The following is an 18155-nucleotide window of genomic DNA, read 5'->3' on the forward strand; positions in this document are numbered from 1 at the left end:
TTTGTGTATTTAACATCACCTGTTACTTACCTATGGCACACAACAGGTGATGGCAATCACTAAATCACACTTGCAGCCAGTAAATTTGTATTAAAGTTGACTCAACCTCTGTCCTGTGTCGTTGTGTGTACCACATTGAGCATGGAGAAAGGAAAGAAGACCAAAAAACTGTCTGAGGACTTGAGAGGCAAAATTGTGGGGAAGCATGGGCAATTTCAAGGCTAAAAGTCAATCTCCAAAGACCTGAATGTTCCTGTGTCTACCATGCGCATTATCATCAATAAGTGTAAAGCCCATGGCACTGTGGCTAACCTCCTTAGATGTGGACGGAAAAGAAAAATCGACAAGAGATTTCAATTAAAGATTGTGCGGATGGTGAATAAAGAACCTCAACTAACATCCAAACAAGTTCAAGCTGTCCTGCAGTCCGAGGGTATAACAGTGATAACCCGTACTATCCGTAGGCGTCTGAATGAAAAGGGACTCTATGGTAGGATACCCAGGAAGACCTCACTTCTGACCCAGAGACATAAAAAACCAGGCTGGAGTTTGCCAAAACTTACCTGAGAAAGCCAAAAAAGTTTTGGAAGAATGTTCTCTAGTCAGATGAGACAAAAGTAGAGCTTTTTGGGAAAAGGCATAAACGTAGAGTTTACAGGGAAGAAAACGAGGACTTCAAAGAAAAGAACACGGTCCCCACAGTCAAACATGGCGGAGGTTCCCTGATGTTTTGGGGTTGCTTTGTTGCCTCTGACACTAGACTGCTTGACCGTGTGCATGGCATTATAATGTCTGAAGACTACCAACAGATTTTGCAGCATAATGTAGGGCCAAGTGTGAGAAAGCTGGGTCTCCCTCAGAGGTCATGGGTCTTCCAGCAAGACAATGACCCATAACACACTTCAAAAAGCACTAGAAAATGGTTTTAGAGAAAGCACTGGAGACTTCTAAAGTGGCCAGCAATGAGTCCAGACCTGAATCCCTTAGAACACCTGTATAGAGATCTGAAAATGGCAGTTTGGAGAAGACACCCTTTAAATATCAGAGACCTGGAGCAGTTGGCAAAAGAAGAATGGTCTAAAATTCCAGCAGAGCATTGTAAGAAACTCATGGATGGATACCGGAAGCGGTTGTTCGCAGTTATTTTGTCTAAAGGTCAAGGTTGTGTTACCAAGTATTAGGCTGAGGGTGCCAATACTTTTGTCCGCCCCGTTTTTGAAGTTTGGTCTAAAATGATAATGATTTAATTTTTCTTTCATTCTCTTTTGTGTTTTTTCATTACAAGCAAAATAAATGAAGATAATACTACCAAACCATTTGTAATTGCAATCATTTTCTGGGAGAAATTGAGCATTATCTGACAGAATTGCTGGGGTGCCAATAATTTTGGTCAGCACTGTACCTTCTCACATGTAAACAGCTGATTTTTAGTTGTCATGGCACAAGAGTCTGCATGTACCGTATTTTTCGGACTGTAAGTCGCAGTTTTTTTCATAGTTTGGCTGAGGGTGCGACTTATACTCTGGAATGACTTATGTATGAAACTATTAACAGATTATTATATCGTTTCACATTTTATTTTGGTGTTTTGGAGTGACGCTGATGGTTTGGTAAACTTGTTAGCATTATCTTTATGCTATAGTTATCTGAATAACTAAAATAGAAATAATAGCTAAGTTACGTTGACATACCGGCCACGTTCGCATTTCGTTGTTCATGCATCATGTAACATTATCATACAGTACACTTATTCAGCATGTTGTTCTCTACTGTATTTTTATTTTAAATTGCCTTTCAAGATGACGTATCTGTTCTATGTGTTGGATTTTATCAAGTAAATTTCCTCCAAAAATGCGACTTATACTCCGGCGCGACTTATATATGTTTTTTCCTCTTCGTTGGGCATTTTATGGCTGGTGCGACTTATACTCAGGTGCGACTTATAGTCCAAAAAATACGGTAAATCCACTCCTTGGAGCTCATGTTGAGAATTAAAAGCAAACAGACTCCAATTGTAAAAAGACCTCTTAAAATGAAATCTAGAGGTTTTGTTTGCTTCCTGCAAATTGAAAATTTGGGGAATAAAATGTGGCTATGGAAAAGCTTTGCAGCCAAGTGTTCCTTTACATTTGGTCCCTGAAAAGTTACAAGCACGACTGCAAACTTTTCCCGCATTGTTCAACTATTTCAATGTAAATACACTTGCATTAAATCTTAAAGTGTTCAGGTCTGCAAATCCATTGCAGAAGTTCAGGGTCAATCAGAAGAGAATTGAGTCCATGTCTAAATATTTATGACCTATCCGTATACAGTATTGCCGTTAAACGGTAATAATTCAAAACTGTATAAGCAGCAAAACAAAGCTACTAGCATATACAGTAAGAACTTTGAGGGGATGACAAAAACATACCTTAGCCTTTTGGAAAAATTTACACTTCAAGAGCTCCGCAGCTGCAGGCCTAAAGAGAGGAATTGTTTAAACGTATTATTGGAAACAAAACAAGGAATATTTCTACTAATTAAGGTTGTGATAACCACATCTAATAACTAACTGACCTTTTGGCAGGATCTTTCTGAAGGCACATAGATATTAGCTTCCTAAAAGATTTGCCATACTTCTTTAGCATTTCCTTGTCCTCAATACCAGTCTCCAGAGTGGGTGGATCGTTCTGCAGTGTCAACATTAAGACCTAAACAAATGTCACATACTGTTTTCATTTTCTACTTCAAAAAAGTTGATGGCAAGAAATTCATAGCAGGAAACCATTTTAAAAGGAACTGCCATGTGAAATTGGAAGAGCAAGTTCCTCAAGATAAGTTTTTGTTCCTAGTTAACAAAGGCAAAAATATTTCTTGTGATGAAACCTCACAACAGATATCATGGCATCAGCGTAAGGACTGACAACACTAACCTTCATAGGGGGGTAGCGGTGATAGGGTGCAGACCCTGTTGCTAGTTCGATGGCTGTTATGCCAAAACTCCAAATGTCTGCTTTAAAATCATAACCCCGTACCTGTGGATAAGGAATTGGAATACCTTTACTTTCTTTAATTTTGAATTCCCAAACCACTGTTTCAAATTGTTACCTCTAGTGTTGCACCGATATGTTTTTTTGGCTCCCAATACCGAATACACTAAATGGCTTTTAAATTACTGCATAACCTTTTAATTATAAAATAATTGCTATCACGAATTGGTCAGACACCGGTTAAAAACCTTTGTGCCTTGTGCCTAGCTGGTATGGGTAGCAATAAATCATTGAACTCGTCCAAATCTTGTGACTGATAACGCTTTAAAATGCCTAATCTTTTTTTAATGTTCGTTCAATTTGGTATTTGGCTATGCTAGCAGAGGACACAAGTTTGCTAGCCTACTTTTTCCCCATTTACCCTGCTAACAAAGCTAATATCTTTATAGATGCTCATGTCAATGTCAGTGTTCAAACAACTTCAAATCCTGGCTGTTATTATCATTTAACATGTACATTTACTTACAATTATATGTACAGGCCCATACATCAAAAATACGACTTTAAAATGAGCGTATTCAACATCACTTACCAGAATAAAAACTCTGCAATCTCAAAAATACACTTCTTAATCTCTTCTTCTTCTGCTTCATCTTTGGCGGAGTTCTTAATCGGTGGCCAACTTAGGAACAGCAACAAACGCTCCTTCTTTTAAAATGGCATTTAATAGCTGATGGCCATATTGTGAAAGCGACTGGTGGGTGAACAATAAATCTCGAACAGTACATACTGCATACCATCGGTACGTTATTTCTTAGTACTAGCTTATACTGATGTCTGCATTTTAATGGCATCTCGGGGCCCCTTCCGATACTGGTATGGGTATCAGTGCAACACTAGTTTGGTCATACAGAGACAATAGCTTTTTGAGTGTTTGCTTCTCGCTTTTGGTTACAAGTAGGGCTGTCAAACGATTAAAATTTTTAATCGAGTTAATTGCAGCTTAAAAATTAATTAATCGTAATTAATCGCAATTCAAACCATCTATAAAATATGCCATATTTTTGTCTAAATTATTGTTGGAGTGGAAAGAAAAAACACAAGACGGATATATACATTCAACATACGGTACATAAGTACTGTATTTGTTTATTATAACAATAAATCAACAAGATGGCATTAACATTATTAACATTCTCTTAAAGTGATCCATGGATACAAAGACTTGTAGTTCTTAAAAGATAAATGTTAGTACAAGTTATAGTTATTCTATATTAAAACCCCTCTTAATGTTTTCGTTTTATTAACATTTGTAAAATTTTCAATCAAAAAATAAACTAGTAGCTCGCCATTGTTGATGTCAATAATTACACCATGCTCACACATGGTGCTGAAACCCATAAAATCAGTTGGACCAAAGCACCAGCAGAGGGCGACAAAACGCCAAAAAACAAGTAACAAGCGGACAATACACTGTGCTGTCATTTTAATCTGTTTGAGCGGGGCCTGTGCGTTAATTGCGTCAAATATGTTAACGTGATTAATTTAAAAAATTAATTACAGCCCGTTAACGCGATAATTTTGACAGCCCTAGTTACAAGTACTACTAGCAATGGTAATTTATCACACATGAACTGGTGGAGATGAAATAGTGACATTTGAAAATTAAAAAAAGTAATATAAAGATTTTATGGCATAATGAAAAGTAAGTGGTATTTACCTGTTCCATCACTTCTGGTGCCATCCAGCATGGCGTTCCTACAAATGTTTTTCTAACTTTGTGTCTTGTCATATCCCCTCCTGTGGCTAGAAATGCGCTGACGCCAAAATCTGTCGAAAAGAATAAAAGTAATAATTGAAAAAAGGCTTAAAAAGCTCCTTTGAATGATAATGTAAAGTAAGGGAGTAAGCAAAGTATTTCAAGACTAATTAGCTTGAAAGTAGGATGTTAATATAATTTCTGCAGGAAATCGACTTAAAAAAACATGATGGTTGATAAAAAAAATGTGCATGTGCAACACACCTGCAATCTGAACAGATCCATCTTCTCCCAGTAGAATATTCCCAGCTTTCACATCCCTGCGGCCAACAAAACACATAGTCAGTCAGTCACTCAAATGGCAAAAACACGCAGCTCAGCATTGATTCTTCCATTTGCGGAAACGGGGCCACTAACAGCCTGCCGTCATCTAGATTGTTGCCCAGGGGGCCGATAAAAAGGTCAAGCCTAGTTCCTGGTGACCTTGATGTCCAGGAAGTTTACGTCACAGCTGCATAAAGGCACATCAATATAGGGATGGTTACTTTAAACCTTAGCCACCGAAAAGCACATTTCAAAATACATACATGGTATTATACAAAGAAACACATTCACAAGAAGAAGTAAAAAGTCTTTGGAAAAACGATTAACATTTTTGATGGAGTAAATGATGATTATAGTATTTTTTTCCATTAAAATAGTCGTTAGTTGCAGCTTTAGAAATTGTTCTACCGGTGAATTTGTCCGTTTCTGTGCAGATAGTCGAGACCTTCAAGCACTTCTTTTAGTATCGATGCAATTATTGGCTCGTCGAGATTTCTGTCCTCTTCTTTGCTTGTGTGCTTGATAATATCCAGCATGGAGCCTAAAGGAACACAAAGCACTCTTTATCTGGATTGTAACCTTTTGATTATAATAGAAAAACAGTGCTGGCCAAAACCTTCACAGAACAGCAACTCATAAAAAAGACAGATGAATCCCTATTTGATGAGGCAACATAAAAGTGGCTTGTGTTAAATTAATAGCCTTTTCACAATGCCAAGTCAAAACTGAACATGATTATCAGCCCGTGCTGATTTGTGATGCAGAGTTCAAAACAGATTTATAGTCATCAACTGAAACCCGTCAGGTAGTAAAAAGCGATTGTCAGAAAAGATGGCACAGTTCAGTGAATGAAGAATGTCACATTAAAAATCAAAACTCGAGACATGCTAGGAATCCGCATTGTGAATGTGCGCATCTTAGTTATTCCCATAGGCGGAGTTTTGGGGGGGGGGGGGCGGAAAAGTGTCATTGCATGTAATTGACTTTCCTATAAATGGTTTTAAAATGAATAGTTTTCCAGTAAAAATTGTATATAAAAGTTGTAAAGCAATAAAACAAACAACAAAAATGAATTAAATAAACGAAAAAAGATATTTTTACAATGGGTCAAAAGTTGTATGAGCCATATTCTCGATTTGTGTTATTATTCTAATTTTACTCCTCTCCACTAGGGGCTGTCAAAAGTTTCTTTCAATTGACCTGGAGTCAGCCCGGTACACTTAAAATTACAACTAATAATAATGACGGGTAGTTAGGAGGGCAAAACAGTTTTTGACCGTGGCTTAGTGCATTGTGCTCGAAAGCAATGCACTCATTTTGTTTGTTCCATTTTGAATACGTTTTTGAGTCTTTTGTTTTTTTACTTTTATATGGATAAAGTGCATTTGAGTTAAGTTACAAGACGCCGCCAAAATAAACTATTGGATGAGAGAAATGGACTTGCTTTGTATGCATCGCTTCTTCAACTGCACTGGGTGCACATCCTCACGAAATTGTTTTTTCAAACTGATAATGTGACTAGCACCTTAGATGGTCATTTGCTTTGCTTAGCCAAAACCACCCGAGGACCGAAGAGGCAAGATGGATATACGTATTTTTTTTCAAACCTAAGCTTTCAAAGGCGACAACAACTACTGAGCAAGAACCAAGGATTGAAAATGTGGACCACGAACCACCAGACAGCACCGCCAAAATGGTGAGCGGAGTTTCAATGTGCCCCACTAAAAAGGCTAATTGTACAACAGAGCCACCACCGGTGTCTTGGCAATGTAGTTACCCCTATCAAAAATTGTATGCCCTGGCCGCGGGAGCGCCCACACGCACACACACATATTAGTTATGAGTTATGTCGACAAAAAAAAATAATTTTAAGCCCGAAAAAAACCACAGTTATATATTTTGGACATCGACGTTTATTAAACTGGAGAAACTCCATACAGTACTTGAATTACAGTAATAACAGTTATCGGTCATCCTTCGAGTAAAACAGCAAAACCTTGCCTTTTTTACGTTCAGTACTTATGTTACGATATATGACAGTAGAAAAAAAAGCTTTTTTGATGAATGGGCCAGGTTTTAAAAACTTTTAGACAACTACATCACCAAAACATGGAAATCAAGGAAATCCGTGCAGCGCAGTGGCTCCGCCAAGGGGGTACAATTTTTGATGAGGGTAAATACATTGGCACAACACCGCCGGGAGAACTAAATTCAACAGATGACGATCTTGGCGAAAAGTATAGCTGTCCTAAGCAGCCTGATTTAGAATTTCCTTTTGGATTGATGGAAACCAAAAAAAAAAAACAATTTTCAACTGATTATTATAAATATTCTTGTAAATTAATCTTATTGCTGACACTGCATTTCGGGGTCATCAACATGTTGTGGCCCCCCTATCCCAATAGTCAAACTCCGCCTATGGTTATTTGACAGAATGCTACATTCAGAGGACGAACCAAATTATAACAGCAGTCAAAAAGGGAACTTTGCTTTAAAAAAAACCTGGTTGTGAATGAGTCAAAAGTTGACATTTCTCATTTGCAGGACTAGAATGCCAAATCTTGTTGCACTTGTTAAAAGCTGCCAATGCCAGAGATTTATGAGATTTCATATCCTTGTGAAGACCCATAATGAATGTGCAAAGGTTTTTGAAGTCATCAACTTGCTTTATGCATGCACCTGGAAGTGAACTTTCTAATCAGGGGCTTACGTCTCTCATAGTAATACTGTCCTAAAAGTACTATGACGACCACACTTTATTAGCTATACTATGTCTTTTTTACACAAGCGGTAAAGCCTCACATTAAATGTTACACTTGAAATGCAACTGTTGTTTGGAAAACATCACAACAAGGTTGTGACAAAAAACATATGCGACCCATATCAGTTCGTTAGGACAAGAAATACGAGTGTATCAATAACAAGTTCCTCAATCGATACAAAATCCGCCTGTGATCCAGAGATGCATCGATTGTTGAACTCTGCACCGAGTATCGTGAGGCTAGGAAACAGTTATACGACGCTTCATCTTGTTTTATTTTTTGAAACACAATGAGCGCTTGCATGACAAGTGTTAGCAAGAAGGAGGTAGCTGCATGTCTGTAATTGGTCTATGATGACCAACTTAAAAAAAAAAAAGCCTTAACAAAGTACTGCTCCATGTTGCACATGATTTATTGGGCTCTAATTTTGAAGCTGGTCAACGGGTTTCAGAGATCGTTTTGGCGGATGCTTGGCATGCTACTGAAACTGCACAAGAGTCAGGTAATAATATTCAAGAAAGTTATTGGCATCCCAATAACGTTTAGACGTTTAGAACTTGTTTACCTTGAAATTTTGCATAATCAGACCTGAAATGTTGCATTTTTTACTTGTTGTGTTTAAGGAAGTAGACAATATTCAGACCAATATATTGCACATTTGTTACTCCTTTACCTGGAAAGGCACCAAACTATACTTAGGCTGATAATTAGCATTTTTTGTTACTGACTGCATACTATATACATGTGCAGTATTTTGTTACTTATATTTTCTGTTTCTATTCAAAAAATGCCATCAAAATCTTTTTTTTTTCTGATGCAATTGTCATTCTTTACTTGAGATTCTGTTGGTTTTTACATAAGGAAACAAATTTCTTTTTACTTGTTAGAAAATAGTTTTATTAGTATTGCTTCTTTATGATTGATGTCTAGATTATTTTTTATTTTTTTATCTTGTCATTTTTTTCCCCCATTCAATATCAAATTGTATCGCTTTGTTTCACTATGCCATATCAAACCATGTAGAATCCAAACTTAACCAAATTGTAATCAAACCATTATAGCTTTAAATATATTGATTTTGTCTCCATTCGCCACCCATGCAACTAAACACATATCATCGCATCAGCCTTATCCCGAAATTTCCAGACTCTACATCAGACACAAATTATGCGTGAATCTTTTCAAAGCCGCTGATCTCATTTGGACACTGCAATGATCATCTCTGAGAGTCCAGCCAAGCATGTAACGCTTACCTCCACTAAGAAGCTTCATGACTAACCACAGTTCATCCTTCACCACAAAGGAAGTATAATAGGTGACAACATTGGGATGGTTGCATTGGCTCATTGCTTGAATTTCTTTCTGTTGGGAGAAAACATATTTCATATATATCTTTTTTTTCCACTTTTGCTTACTCATAATCAACAATGTTGCCAAGACTTGAAGATCAGAGTGACATTTGGAGAGAGTGAAACTAGCACGAGAACAACTAAAACTCAGAACCCTTATTTATTCTACTCACTAGTAATTCATCCATGCTGGTCTGGCATTTTTCCAGGTTGATTCTCTTGATGGCAACACGCTCCTGTCTGGGGCAACAGAGGGCTGCCTGCACCACTGCTGTGGCCCCGCTACCTGAATCACAGCCACCACAGAACATAATTAGACTGGCATATACATCTACATTCTACAAGAAAAAGCTGACAGCTCTGCATTTTTAAACTCAATGACTTTGTTTAAAATGGATTAGGAACTTTATTAGAAATCAGACCACGTTAAAGTTGTGAAATTCTTCACATCGAGCGACGTGACGCATGTGTCGTCAACTGCGAGGGACAGATAAGCAGAAGTATCGAACACATGTGATCCTAGTGGTTAACAGATGACTATGAAATGAGATGCGCGGGAAGTGCGCGAGTACACGCTGGGCGGGGATAGGGTCTTTCAATCACCCGCCCGCCCGTCCCAGCGTGGACAGCTGTGGTGTTGCTTCTTATCTATAATGATAAGACGTCAGCTGGAGAGTGAATACCTGCCAAGAGTATTTAGGCAACTTCCGTTTGAGCTTTGATGTACCTTTTGTACACAAATAGTATGAGACAACACAATAATGGTAATCACTTCCGCGAATAAGTGCATTTTTCAACTCATCACACGTAATTAAGTAAATAATATGAAAAGTGTGACACTGAATATAAAAGCTGCCTTAGAAATACAGTGGTACCTCTACATACGAAGTTAATCCGTTCCAGGACCTTGTTTGTAAGTCGAAATGGTCGTATGTCGAGCAGGATTTTCCCATAGGAATACATTATAATTCCATTAATTCGTTCCACAGCCCAAAAACCTGCACTAAATCTTTAAAAAATACTGCTGGTGCTATTACAAATGGCAATTACACGTAGCAAAACAAATAAATTATAAATCAAAATTGGAATAATGTAATAAAAAGAATAATAATAATTCCTGTAATAGTGTAACGAATCGGGTTCTAATAAGGCGGACGTTTTTTTGTGTACCTGAACGCACCGCGGGGCTCACGTGCCAGAAACAGACCGGTGAGCTTGAGTTTCACTTTCACTTTGAATGTTCTCTTGAGAACACCATCATTTGCGGGAGACAGCAGGCGTTTTGTGTTGAATAAATTGTAAAAGAAATGATGAAAACGTGGCGAAGCTGGCGATTTCTTTGGAGACAATAAGAATTGTCAGCTTAATTTATAAAGACTGGCGAACGATGGTCGGAGGAGGACCGTGGAGATGTATTGTTGAGCCATTTCACGGATGCCCAAACCACGCTCATATTTTTCTGTCATTTGCATCTTCATTTCGAAGGTAAGCATCAACTTTTTCCTTGTTTCACCACCTGTACCAACCTTTTCTGAAACCTGTGTTGATTTGTCACACAAGAAAATCCGCCGTGCATTCGTCTGCGGTGCTGCCATTGTCGTCGTATTTCGAGCATGTCGTCGGATGTAGAAACAAATGGCGAGTCAAATTTTACGTCGGATGTCGAAAAGTTCGTGTGTCGAAGCGATCGTATGTAGAGGTACCACTGTATTGTAGTTTGCTGTTTATTGTAGTTATACACAATATATAGTTTGATTATGTCATTTGATTGCTTGATTGTTAAAGAGCTGCATCTTGTGATATTGATTCAAAACAAATTTGTATTTTTAACTTTTTAAATGCATTTTGCATGCATCCAGTTATTGGATCTAATTTGATTTCCCAGTTTTATTTAGTGTCTAGTCATTTTCAATATTGTTAGAAAAATGTGCGTGCTAAAAACAGTTTTGTCAGTCCATCAACAACTGGACTGTGTTTTGTTTCATTTGAGAGGTTTTTTTGTTTAAAAAACAAACAAACAAAAAACTACTAGACAATTATTATAATGTATGAAATGTAAACCCACACCAGTCACGACAGCATGTATTTTTATTATTGTGAATAATAAAAAGAATTTGAATAAAGACTGCAATACTATTATTTTTAAAGGGGAAACGTGTTTCTGTAGAGAAGCAATACCGTATTTCTAGTTTGAATCTACCCGCTTGTCACTACTAGTCGTCACTGTCGATTTTCATGTCATAAGGCAAGCACATTGTTCATCCACTACGTGTCATCACATATAACAATGATGTCATTCAACTTGCAGCATCCGCCACGTATATTAGTCAACAAAGTGGGCATAATGCCACGACTCAGCATCACAGTGTGATCTACTATTACTGTACTAAAGACGGCTTCGAACGCAACGTGTCGCGTTCAAGTACATAGCGATTTTTTGGTAGAATCCACTACGTCCTTTAACACGTGTGATGTCGACCGGCATCTTGTAAATGAGTTAACATCCGCAGCGGCTACTTCACGTGGAGGGGGGGCCGGTGGGCCTTCCAGTTATCGCTGATTAGCTTCTCGTAATACGCGGATAATACCATAGTGTGTCTGGATGTGACAGTACAAAGCCCCCCCTCCATTCAAGACACCCCCAGTGTACTAACCAATGACTTCCTGTAGCTCGTACGACTCCCTGGTAATTGGCCAGCTAGTCGGCGGTGGCGACGGCTGGACTGGAACCGGGGCTTCGGCTTGGTCCGCCATGATGGTGGTGATTGTGGCGGTGATGCTGCTGCGCCGGTTAGCTGCCTCTCGCTGACACGACCGCGCGACAGACACGAAGTGAGAGAGAGAGAGTCGAATTTGACCTCCCCTCCTCAGCCAGTGTCAGCTGGCAGCCGAGCAACTGCCGCCTGCGAGGACAGCAACCCGGAAAATAAAAGGGCTAGTGCGACGCGCGTGCACATGCACATCAAGCGCGTCGCAGTCTTGCCACATCAGACAGTCACGTTTCCGCACACTTTGAGCGGGATGGCACTGTACATTTCTACAAGTACAGATACTTAAAATACTCCTGGAACGGTACAATGACTAATACAACTCTTTGCTCAAAAAGCGGTGTTTTTAACGACTTACAAACACAACTGTTTGTAGAAGTTATTTGAAACATTCACTTTAGCAATGTTTGGGAGTAACTCTGTAAACTCAGTTTGTCCATTTAATTAATTTACTCAAAGCAGTGGTGGGATCAGGGGCGTTACCAGAGGGGGCAGTGCCCACCCACGGACACGCTCTGCCCTATGGGGCGCGTTTGTAAAGCGGCACATGCTGAAAATTACGACATTTTCTCACATTTAGCGCCACACAGTGTTTAAAATGGTGTGAAATTTTTAGAGTCACTTTTATTATTATTATTTTTTTTTTGCACATTTACAACATTATTTAGTAACTGAAATATTTATTTTTAAATGAGAAGTTTTGGACCTGATTGTTTAAATCCAGAACTAAATATTTAATTTAAATCTTAAATTTATATCCTATTTCCTAAATCCTAAATCTGGAAACGGTTGGAACTAAATATTTAGCTTAACATGCAAATTCACATGACTAGAGACCGGAAGTAACCAAATAAAAGCTGGACTACACAAAATACTCTTTAAATAGTTTCTCCTAAATATGTCAAAACTGTCAAAATTATCGCATTAACGGGTGGTACTTAATTTTTTATAGGGCTGTCAAAATTATCGCGTTAACGGGCATTAATTAATTTTTTAAATTAATCACGTTAAAATATTTGACGCAATTAACGCAGATGCCCCGCTCGGAGAGATTTAAATGACAGTACACAGTGAAACGCTCACTTCTTGTGTTTTATGGAGTTTTGCCGCCCTCTGCTGGCGCTTGGGTGCGACTGATTATATAGGCTTCAGCATCCATGAGCATTGTGTAAGTAATTATTGACATCAACAATGGCGGGCTACTAGTTTAGTAAAATTTCTCTAACTTGTACTAACATTTTTTTCTTTTTAAGAACTACAAGTCTTTCTATCCATGGATCGCTTTAACAGAATGTTGATAATGTTAACGCCATCTTGTTGATTTATTGGTATAATAAACAAATAGTCCTTATGTACTGTATGTTGAATGTATATATCCATCTTGTGTCTTATCTTTCCATTCCAACAATAATTTACAGAAAAATATGGCATATTTTATAGATGGTTTGAATTGCGATTAATTACAATTAATTAATGTTTAAGCTGTAATTAACTCGATTAAAATTTTTAATCGTTTGACAGCCCTAATTTTTTAAATTTTATCACGTTGAAATATTTGACACAATTAACGCACATGGCCCGCTCAGATTAAAATGACAGCACAGTGTCATGTCCACTTGTTACTTGTGTTTTTTTGTCTCCCTCTGCTGATTTTATGGGTTTAAGCACCATGAGCATTGTGTAATTATTGACATCAACAATGGCGAGCTACTAGTTTATTTTTTGGTTTAAAATTTTACAAATTTTATTTAAACGAAAACATTAAGAGGGTTTTTAATATATAATTTCTATAACTTGTACTAACATTTATCTTTTAAGAACTACAAGTATTTCTATCCATGGATCGCTTTAACAGAATGTTAATGTTAATGCCATCTTCTTGATTTATTGTTATAATAAACAAATACAGTACTTATGTACAGTATGTTGAATGTATATATCCATCTTGTGTCTTATCTTTCCATTCCAACAATAATTTAGAAAAATATGGCATATTTAATTATGATTAATTAATTTTTAAGCTGTGATTAACTCGATTAAAATTTTTAATCGTTTGACAGCCCTAGTATTTTACCTATATTTTCTTACTATATTACCTTATTATCACAATTGACTCATGTCCTGGAGCAGACCTTTTTAATTAAATTCCTCCAGTTAATTGATTAGTCGTTGCAGCACTACTCTTTTCTGAGCAGTTCTGAGAAATAAAGTACAAATTATGCTTTTATTCATTTATTTGGGTCTTTATTTCTATTTCCTATTTTAACTATGTGTTAATGATGCACATTAGTTTCCTTTTATTTGTGGTTTTAATTTCTATTACTTTATCGACTCTTTATTTCTAGTTGTGCCCTACTGATTTCAGTGTAATGTAAAGCATTTTGAATTACCTTGTGTTGAATTGTGCTATAAAAATACTGTAAATTCGCCTTATTGTACATACAGTGGGGCAAATAAGTATTTAGTCAACCACCAATTGTGAAAGTTCTCCTACTTGAAAGGATTAGAGAGGCCTGTAATTGTCAAAATGGGTAAACCTCAACCACGAGAGACAGAATGTGGAGAAAAAAACAGAAAATCACATTGTTTGATTTTTAAAGAATTTATTTCCAAATTACAGTGGAAAATAAGTATTTGGTCACCTACAAACAAGTAAGATTTTTGGCTGACAAAGAGGTCTAACTTCTTCTAATAAGGTCTAACGAGGTCTAATGAGGCTCCACTCGTTACCTGTATTATTGGCACCTGTTTTAACTCATTATCGGTATAAAAGACACCTGTCCACAACTTCAGTCAGTCACACTCCAAACTCCACTATGGCCAAGACCAAAGAGCTGTCGAAGGACACCACAGACAAAACTGTAGACCTGCACCAGGTTGGGAAGACTGAATCTGCAATAGGTAAAACGCTTGGTGTAAAGAAATTAACTGTGGGAGCAATTATTAAATAATGGAAGACATACAACACCACTGATAATCTCCCTCAATCTGGGGCTCCATGCAAGATCTCACCCTGTGGCGTCAAAATGATAACAAGAACGGAGAGCATAAATCCCAGAACCACACAGGGGGACCTAGTGAATGACCTACAGAGAGCTGGGACCACAGTAACACAATGCGCCGCCAGGGACTCAAATCCTGCACTGCCAGACGTGTCCCCCTGCTGAAGCCAGTACACGTCCAGGCCCGTCTGCGGTTCGCTAGAGAGCATTTGGATGATCCAGAAGAGGACTGGGAGAATGTGTTATGGTCAGATGAAACCAAAATAGAACTTTTTGGTATAAACACAGGTTCTCGTGTTTGGAGGAGAAAGAATACTGAATTGCATCTGAAGAACACCATACCCACTGTGAAGCATGGGAGTGGAAACATCATGCTTTGGGGGTGTTTTTCTGCAAAGGGACCAGGATAACTGATCTGTGTAAAGGAAAGAATGAATGAAGCCATGTATCGAGAGATTTTGAGTGAAAATCTCCTTCCATCAGCAAGGGCATTAAAGATGAGACGTGGCTGGGTCTTTCAGCATGACAATGATCCCAAACACACCGCCAGGGCCACAAAGGAGTGGCTTCGTAAGAAGCATGTCAAGGGAGTTGAAAGTCCGTGTTGCCCAACGACAGCCCCAAAACATCACTGCTCTAGAGGAGATCTGCATGGAGGAATGGGCCAAAATACCAGCAACAGTGTGTGAAAAGCTTGTGAGGTGTTACAGAAAACGTTTGGCCTCCGTTATTGCCAACAAAGTGTCCATGACAAAGTATTGAGATGAACTTTTGGTATTGACCAAATACTTATTTTCCACCATGATATGCAAATAAATACTTTAAAAATCAAATAATGAGATTTTCTGGGGGGGGGTTTCCACACTGTCTCTCGTGGTTGAGGTTTACCCATGTTGACAATTACAGGCCTCGCTCATATTTTTAAGTGGGAGAACTTGCACAATTAGTGTTTGACTAAATACTTATTTGCCCCACTGTAAGTAAAATGAGGTCTCTGCAGGTATCAACCAGCCAAATTTAAAAAGACTTTTTTAAAGACCATGATGAATAAAATTTAAGGCCCATTTCACATCAATACCGGAAAAAAGTACAAAAGACTGGAAGGAAATAGAGAGGCCTGGACTTACTTGCAAAGAATATTCATTTCTCTGTTGTGATTCCAGACTTGTAAACTCTATAGGCGATGGCTGTTGGCCACTCACCCATTGATGCAAGTACTGTAATTCATTTCTGCTAAATAGTTTTCTCCGTTGCTATGCTAACTAAGCTGTCAACACACAACTGCACGCGCCCAGCAACAGCTGGTGGTGTTTGATCAATTCTGACCGGGCAGCACAGGTAGTTCCACTTTGTAGTTACGTTATAGCATCTTCAAATATCGAAACATTTAAAAGCGACACTGAAATTTATGTGTGTTCTAAATAAAAGTCAATAGATTTTTAAGACGTTTTATGAGATTTTAGGAGAATTCTAGACATTTTAAGGCATTAAATTCTAATTATTGGATTTAAGACTTTTACTTTTAAAGACCCCGCGGATACCCTGTAGAAGTACTGATTGAACTATTGAGTAATGGTAGGAGGCAACAAATTACACCTACATTGTTACCAAAAGGAGTATTGATTAAACACCTTAGCTTTAACAGCAGTGGGAAGTAAAAAGTACAAATACTGTGTAACTTTACTTATGTATTTGTATTTTTTTATACAATTATCATATTCAAAATAGACCCTTCCAGGGTCTATTTAACATTGTCTAATCATGTACACATGCATGAATTCCAGCAAAAGTATTGTCGATTCATTCAATTAGACTTAAGTAGCACTTAAAATTTCAGGCGTCTGTACAATTTACTTTTTTTTTTTTTTTTTTAACTTACAATGAGTACTTTTCCAACTCAGCTGTTTAACATGCATTATTAAAAATTTTAAATGTAGATCTTTCAAAATGACTTATTACTTCAAAGCGTTTACTTACTGTATTGAATCATGTTACTGTATGCATGTGGAATCAATGGGTTCAAACGAAGACAGTGGCCTAAGTATAACAATGAAACTAAAGAATAGAATGGAAGATTCAATTTGCAATACTTCATATTTATCTTGAGGTAAATATATCAGTCATATATGTTTGTAGTACGAGTTGAATAATAGGACTCTGACTCTTAGCAAGGCATGGCAGGACCATGACATAATTGTTTACATCATTTATTGACAAACATTTCTTGAACACCAATGTGACAAGTCTCATTCCCTTTGTTAGTGAAAAGAAAAAGTCGATTTTCTCTTTTCAATGATTCTATTATTCTCTTAATGAACAGGAGATGATGACACACATTCAGCAAAAGAAGGCAATGATTGCTTATGACAAATACATTTTTTAAGGAAAGAATAATTCAAAGCTGGATGGCCAGGACAAACGTCCAAGAAAGCCCCACGCAGGTGCCCGCAAGTTCATCAGCCCCAACCTACGAGCTCAGATCATAGTTGTCATTATACCAGTCAGCAGGCTAGAGCCAGCCTATGGAAACCTATGAAAAAAAAAAAAAAAAAGTGGAAAAACACTACAGTGAAGAAAATTTGGACATATCAGTGACCTTGGACATGACAGACTCCTTGTAATCAAAACAGTACTTGTCTCCGGTGTTCACAAAGTAGAAAAAAACATTGTGGTATGAGAACAATGAATGATTATGTGTTTGCACGTTTATGTGAATAAAAGGAAAAATATATAGCGGAAAACACTCAGGTGACTTGAAGTTCCGCTCTGAGACCCCCAATAGGCTGTATGATACATCATTGGAAAGCTTAAAATCTCTATTTACTAAAAATTGAACAGGAGGGCATTAAAAAAAAAAAAAAATTAAACAGCAAAACCCTAACTGGAGGTGAGAACACGCGAGAGCAGAATTAAAGATGCCATGATTTTAACGAGATATTATCGCATACTTACCTTGTTTCGATCGAAAAACTCCATGTAGCATGTATCATCGAGTGCCAAGACACATGTGAATGGCCACAGCTGGATTTTGGGGGGATTTTATGGGTGAAACATGGTAATATAACAAGGGTCGCGATGCAGAAATCGCAGACATCAAGGAGTGGTCGAGCTGTTCTTTTTCATATGTTGACCCTTTTATAGTTTTTTTTTTTTTTTTCCAAATTTTCTTTGTTTGGATCGATTATTTATCATCTAACATATTGGAGGAAATGCGACAGTAAC

General features: G+C 37.7%; 1 protein-coding gene across 2 annotated transcripts in view; it reads right to left on the bottom strand.

Moving 5' to 3' along the window:
* Positions 1-12120, bottom strand: part of stk39 (serine threonine kinase 39) — a 48336-nt gene extending 36216 nt beyond the window's left edge. Inside the window, exons 1-9 of one of the 2 annotated variants that reach the window (XM_057853468.1) lie at positions 11818-12119; positions 9337-9449; positions 9068-9176; positions 5461-5593; positions 4993-5048; positions 4690-4799; positions 2913-3014; positions 2557-2690; positions 2411-2459 (exon numbers count right to left, since the gene is read on the bottom strand). In XM_057853468.1, the coding sequence (XP_057709451.1) occupies positions 2411-2459; positions 2557-2690; positions 2913-3014; positions 4690-4799; positions 4993-5048; positions 5461-5593; positions 9068-9176; positions 9337-9449; positions 11818-11917 (906 nt within the window). In that variant the 5' untranslated portion in view covers positions 11918-12119. Of the gene's footprint in view, positions 1-2410; positions 2460-2556; positions 2691-2912; positions 3015-4689; positions 4800-4992; positions 5049-5460; positions 5594-9067; positions 9177-9336; positions 9450-11817 lie in introns of both variants that reach the window. The other variant, XM_057853467.1, reaches the window with a different exon arrangement.
* Positions 12121-18155: the final 6035 nt, after the last annotated feature.

Source organism: Corythoichthys intestinalis, chromosome 12, assembly GCF_030265065.1.
Source record: "Corythoichthys intestinalis isolate RoL2023-P3 chromosome 12, ASM3026506v1, whole genome shotgun sequence".
Classification (NCBI taxonomy): domain Eukaryota; kingdom Metazoa; phylum Chordata; class Actinopteri; order Syngnathiformes; family Syngnathidae; genus Corythoichthys; species Corythoichthys intestinalis.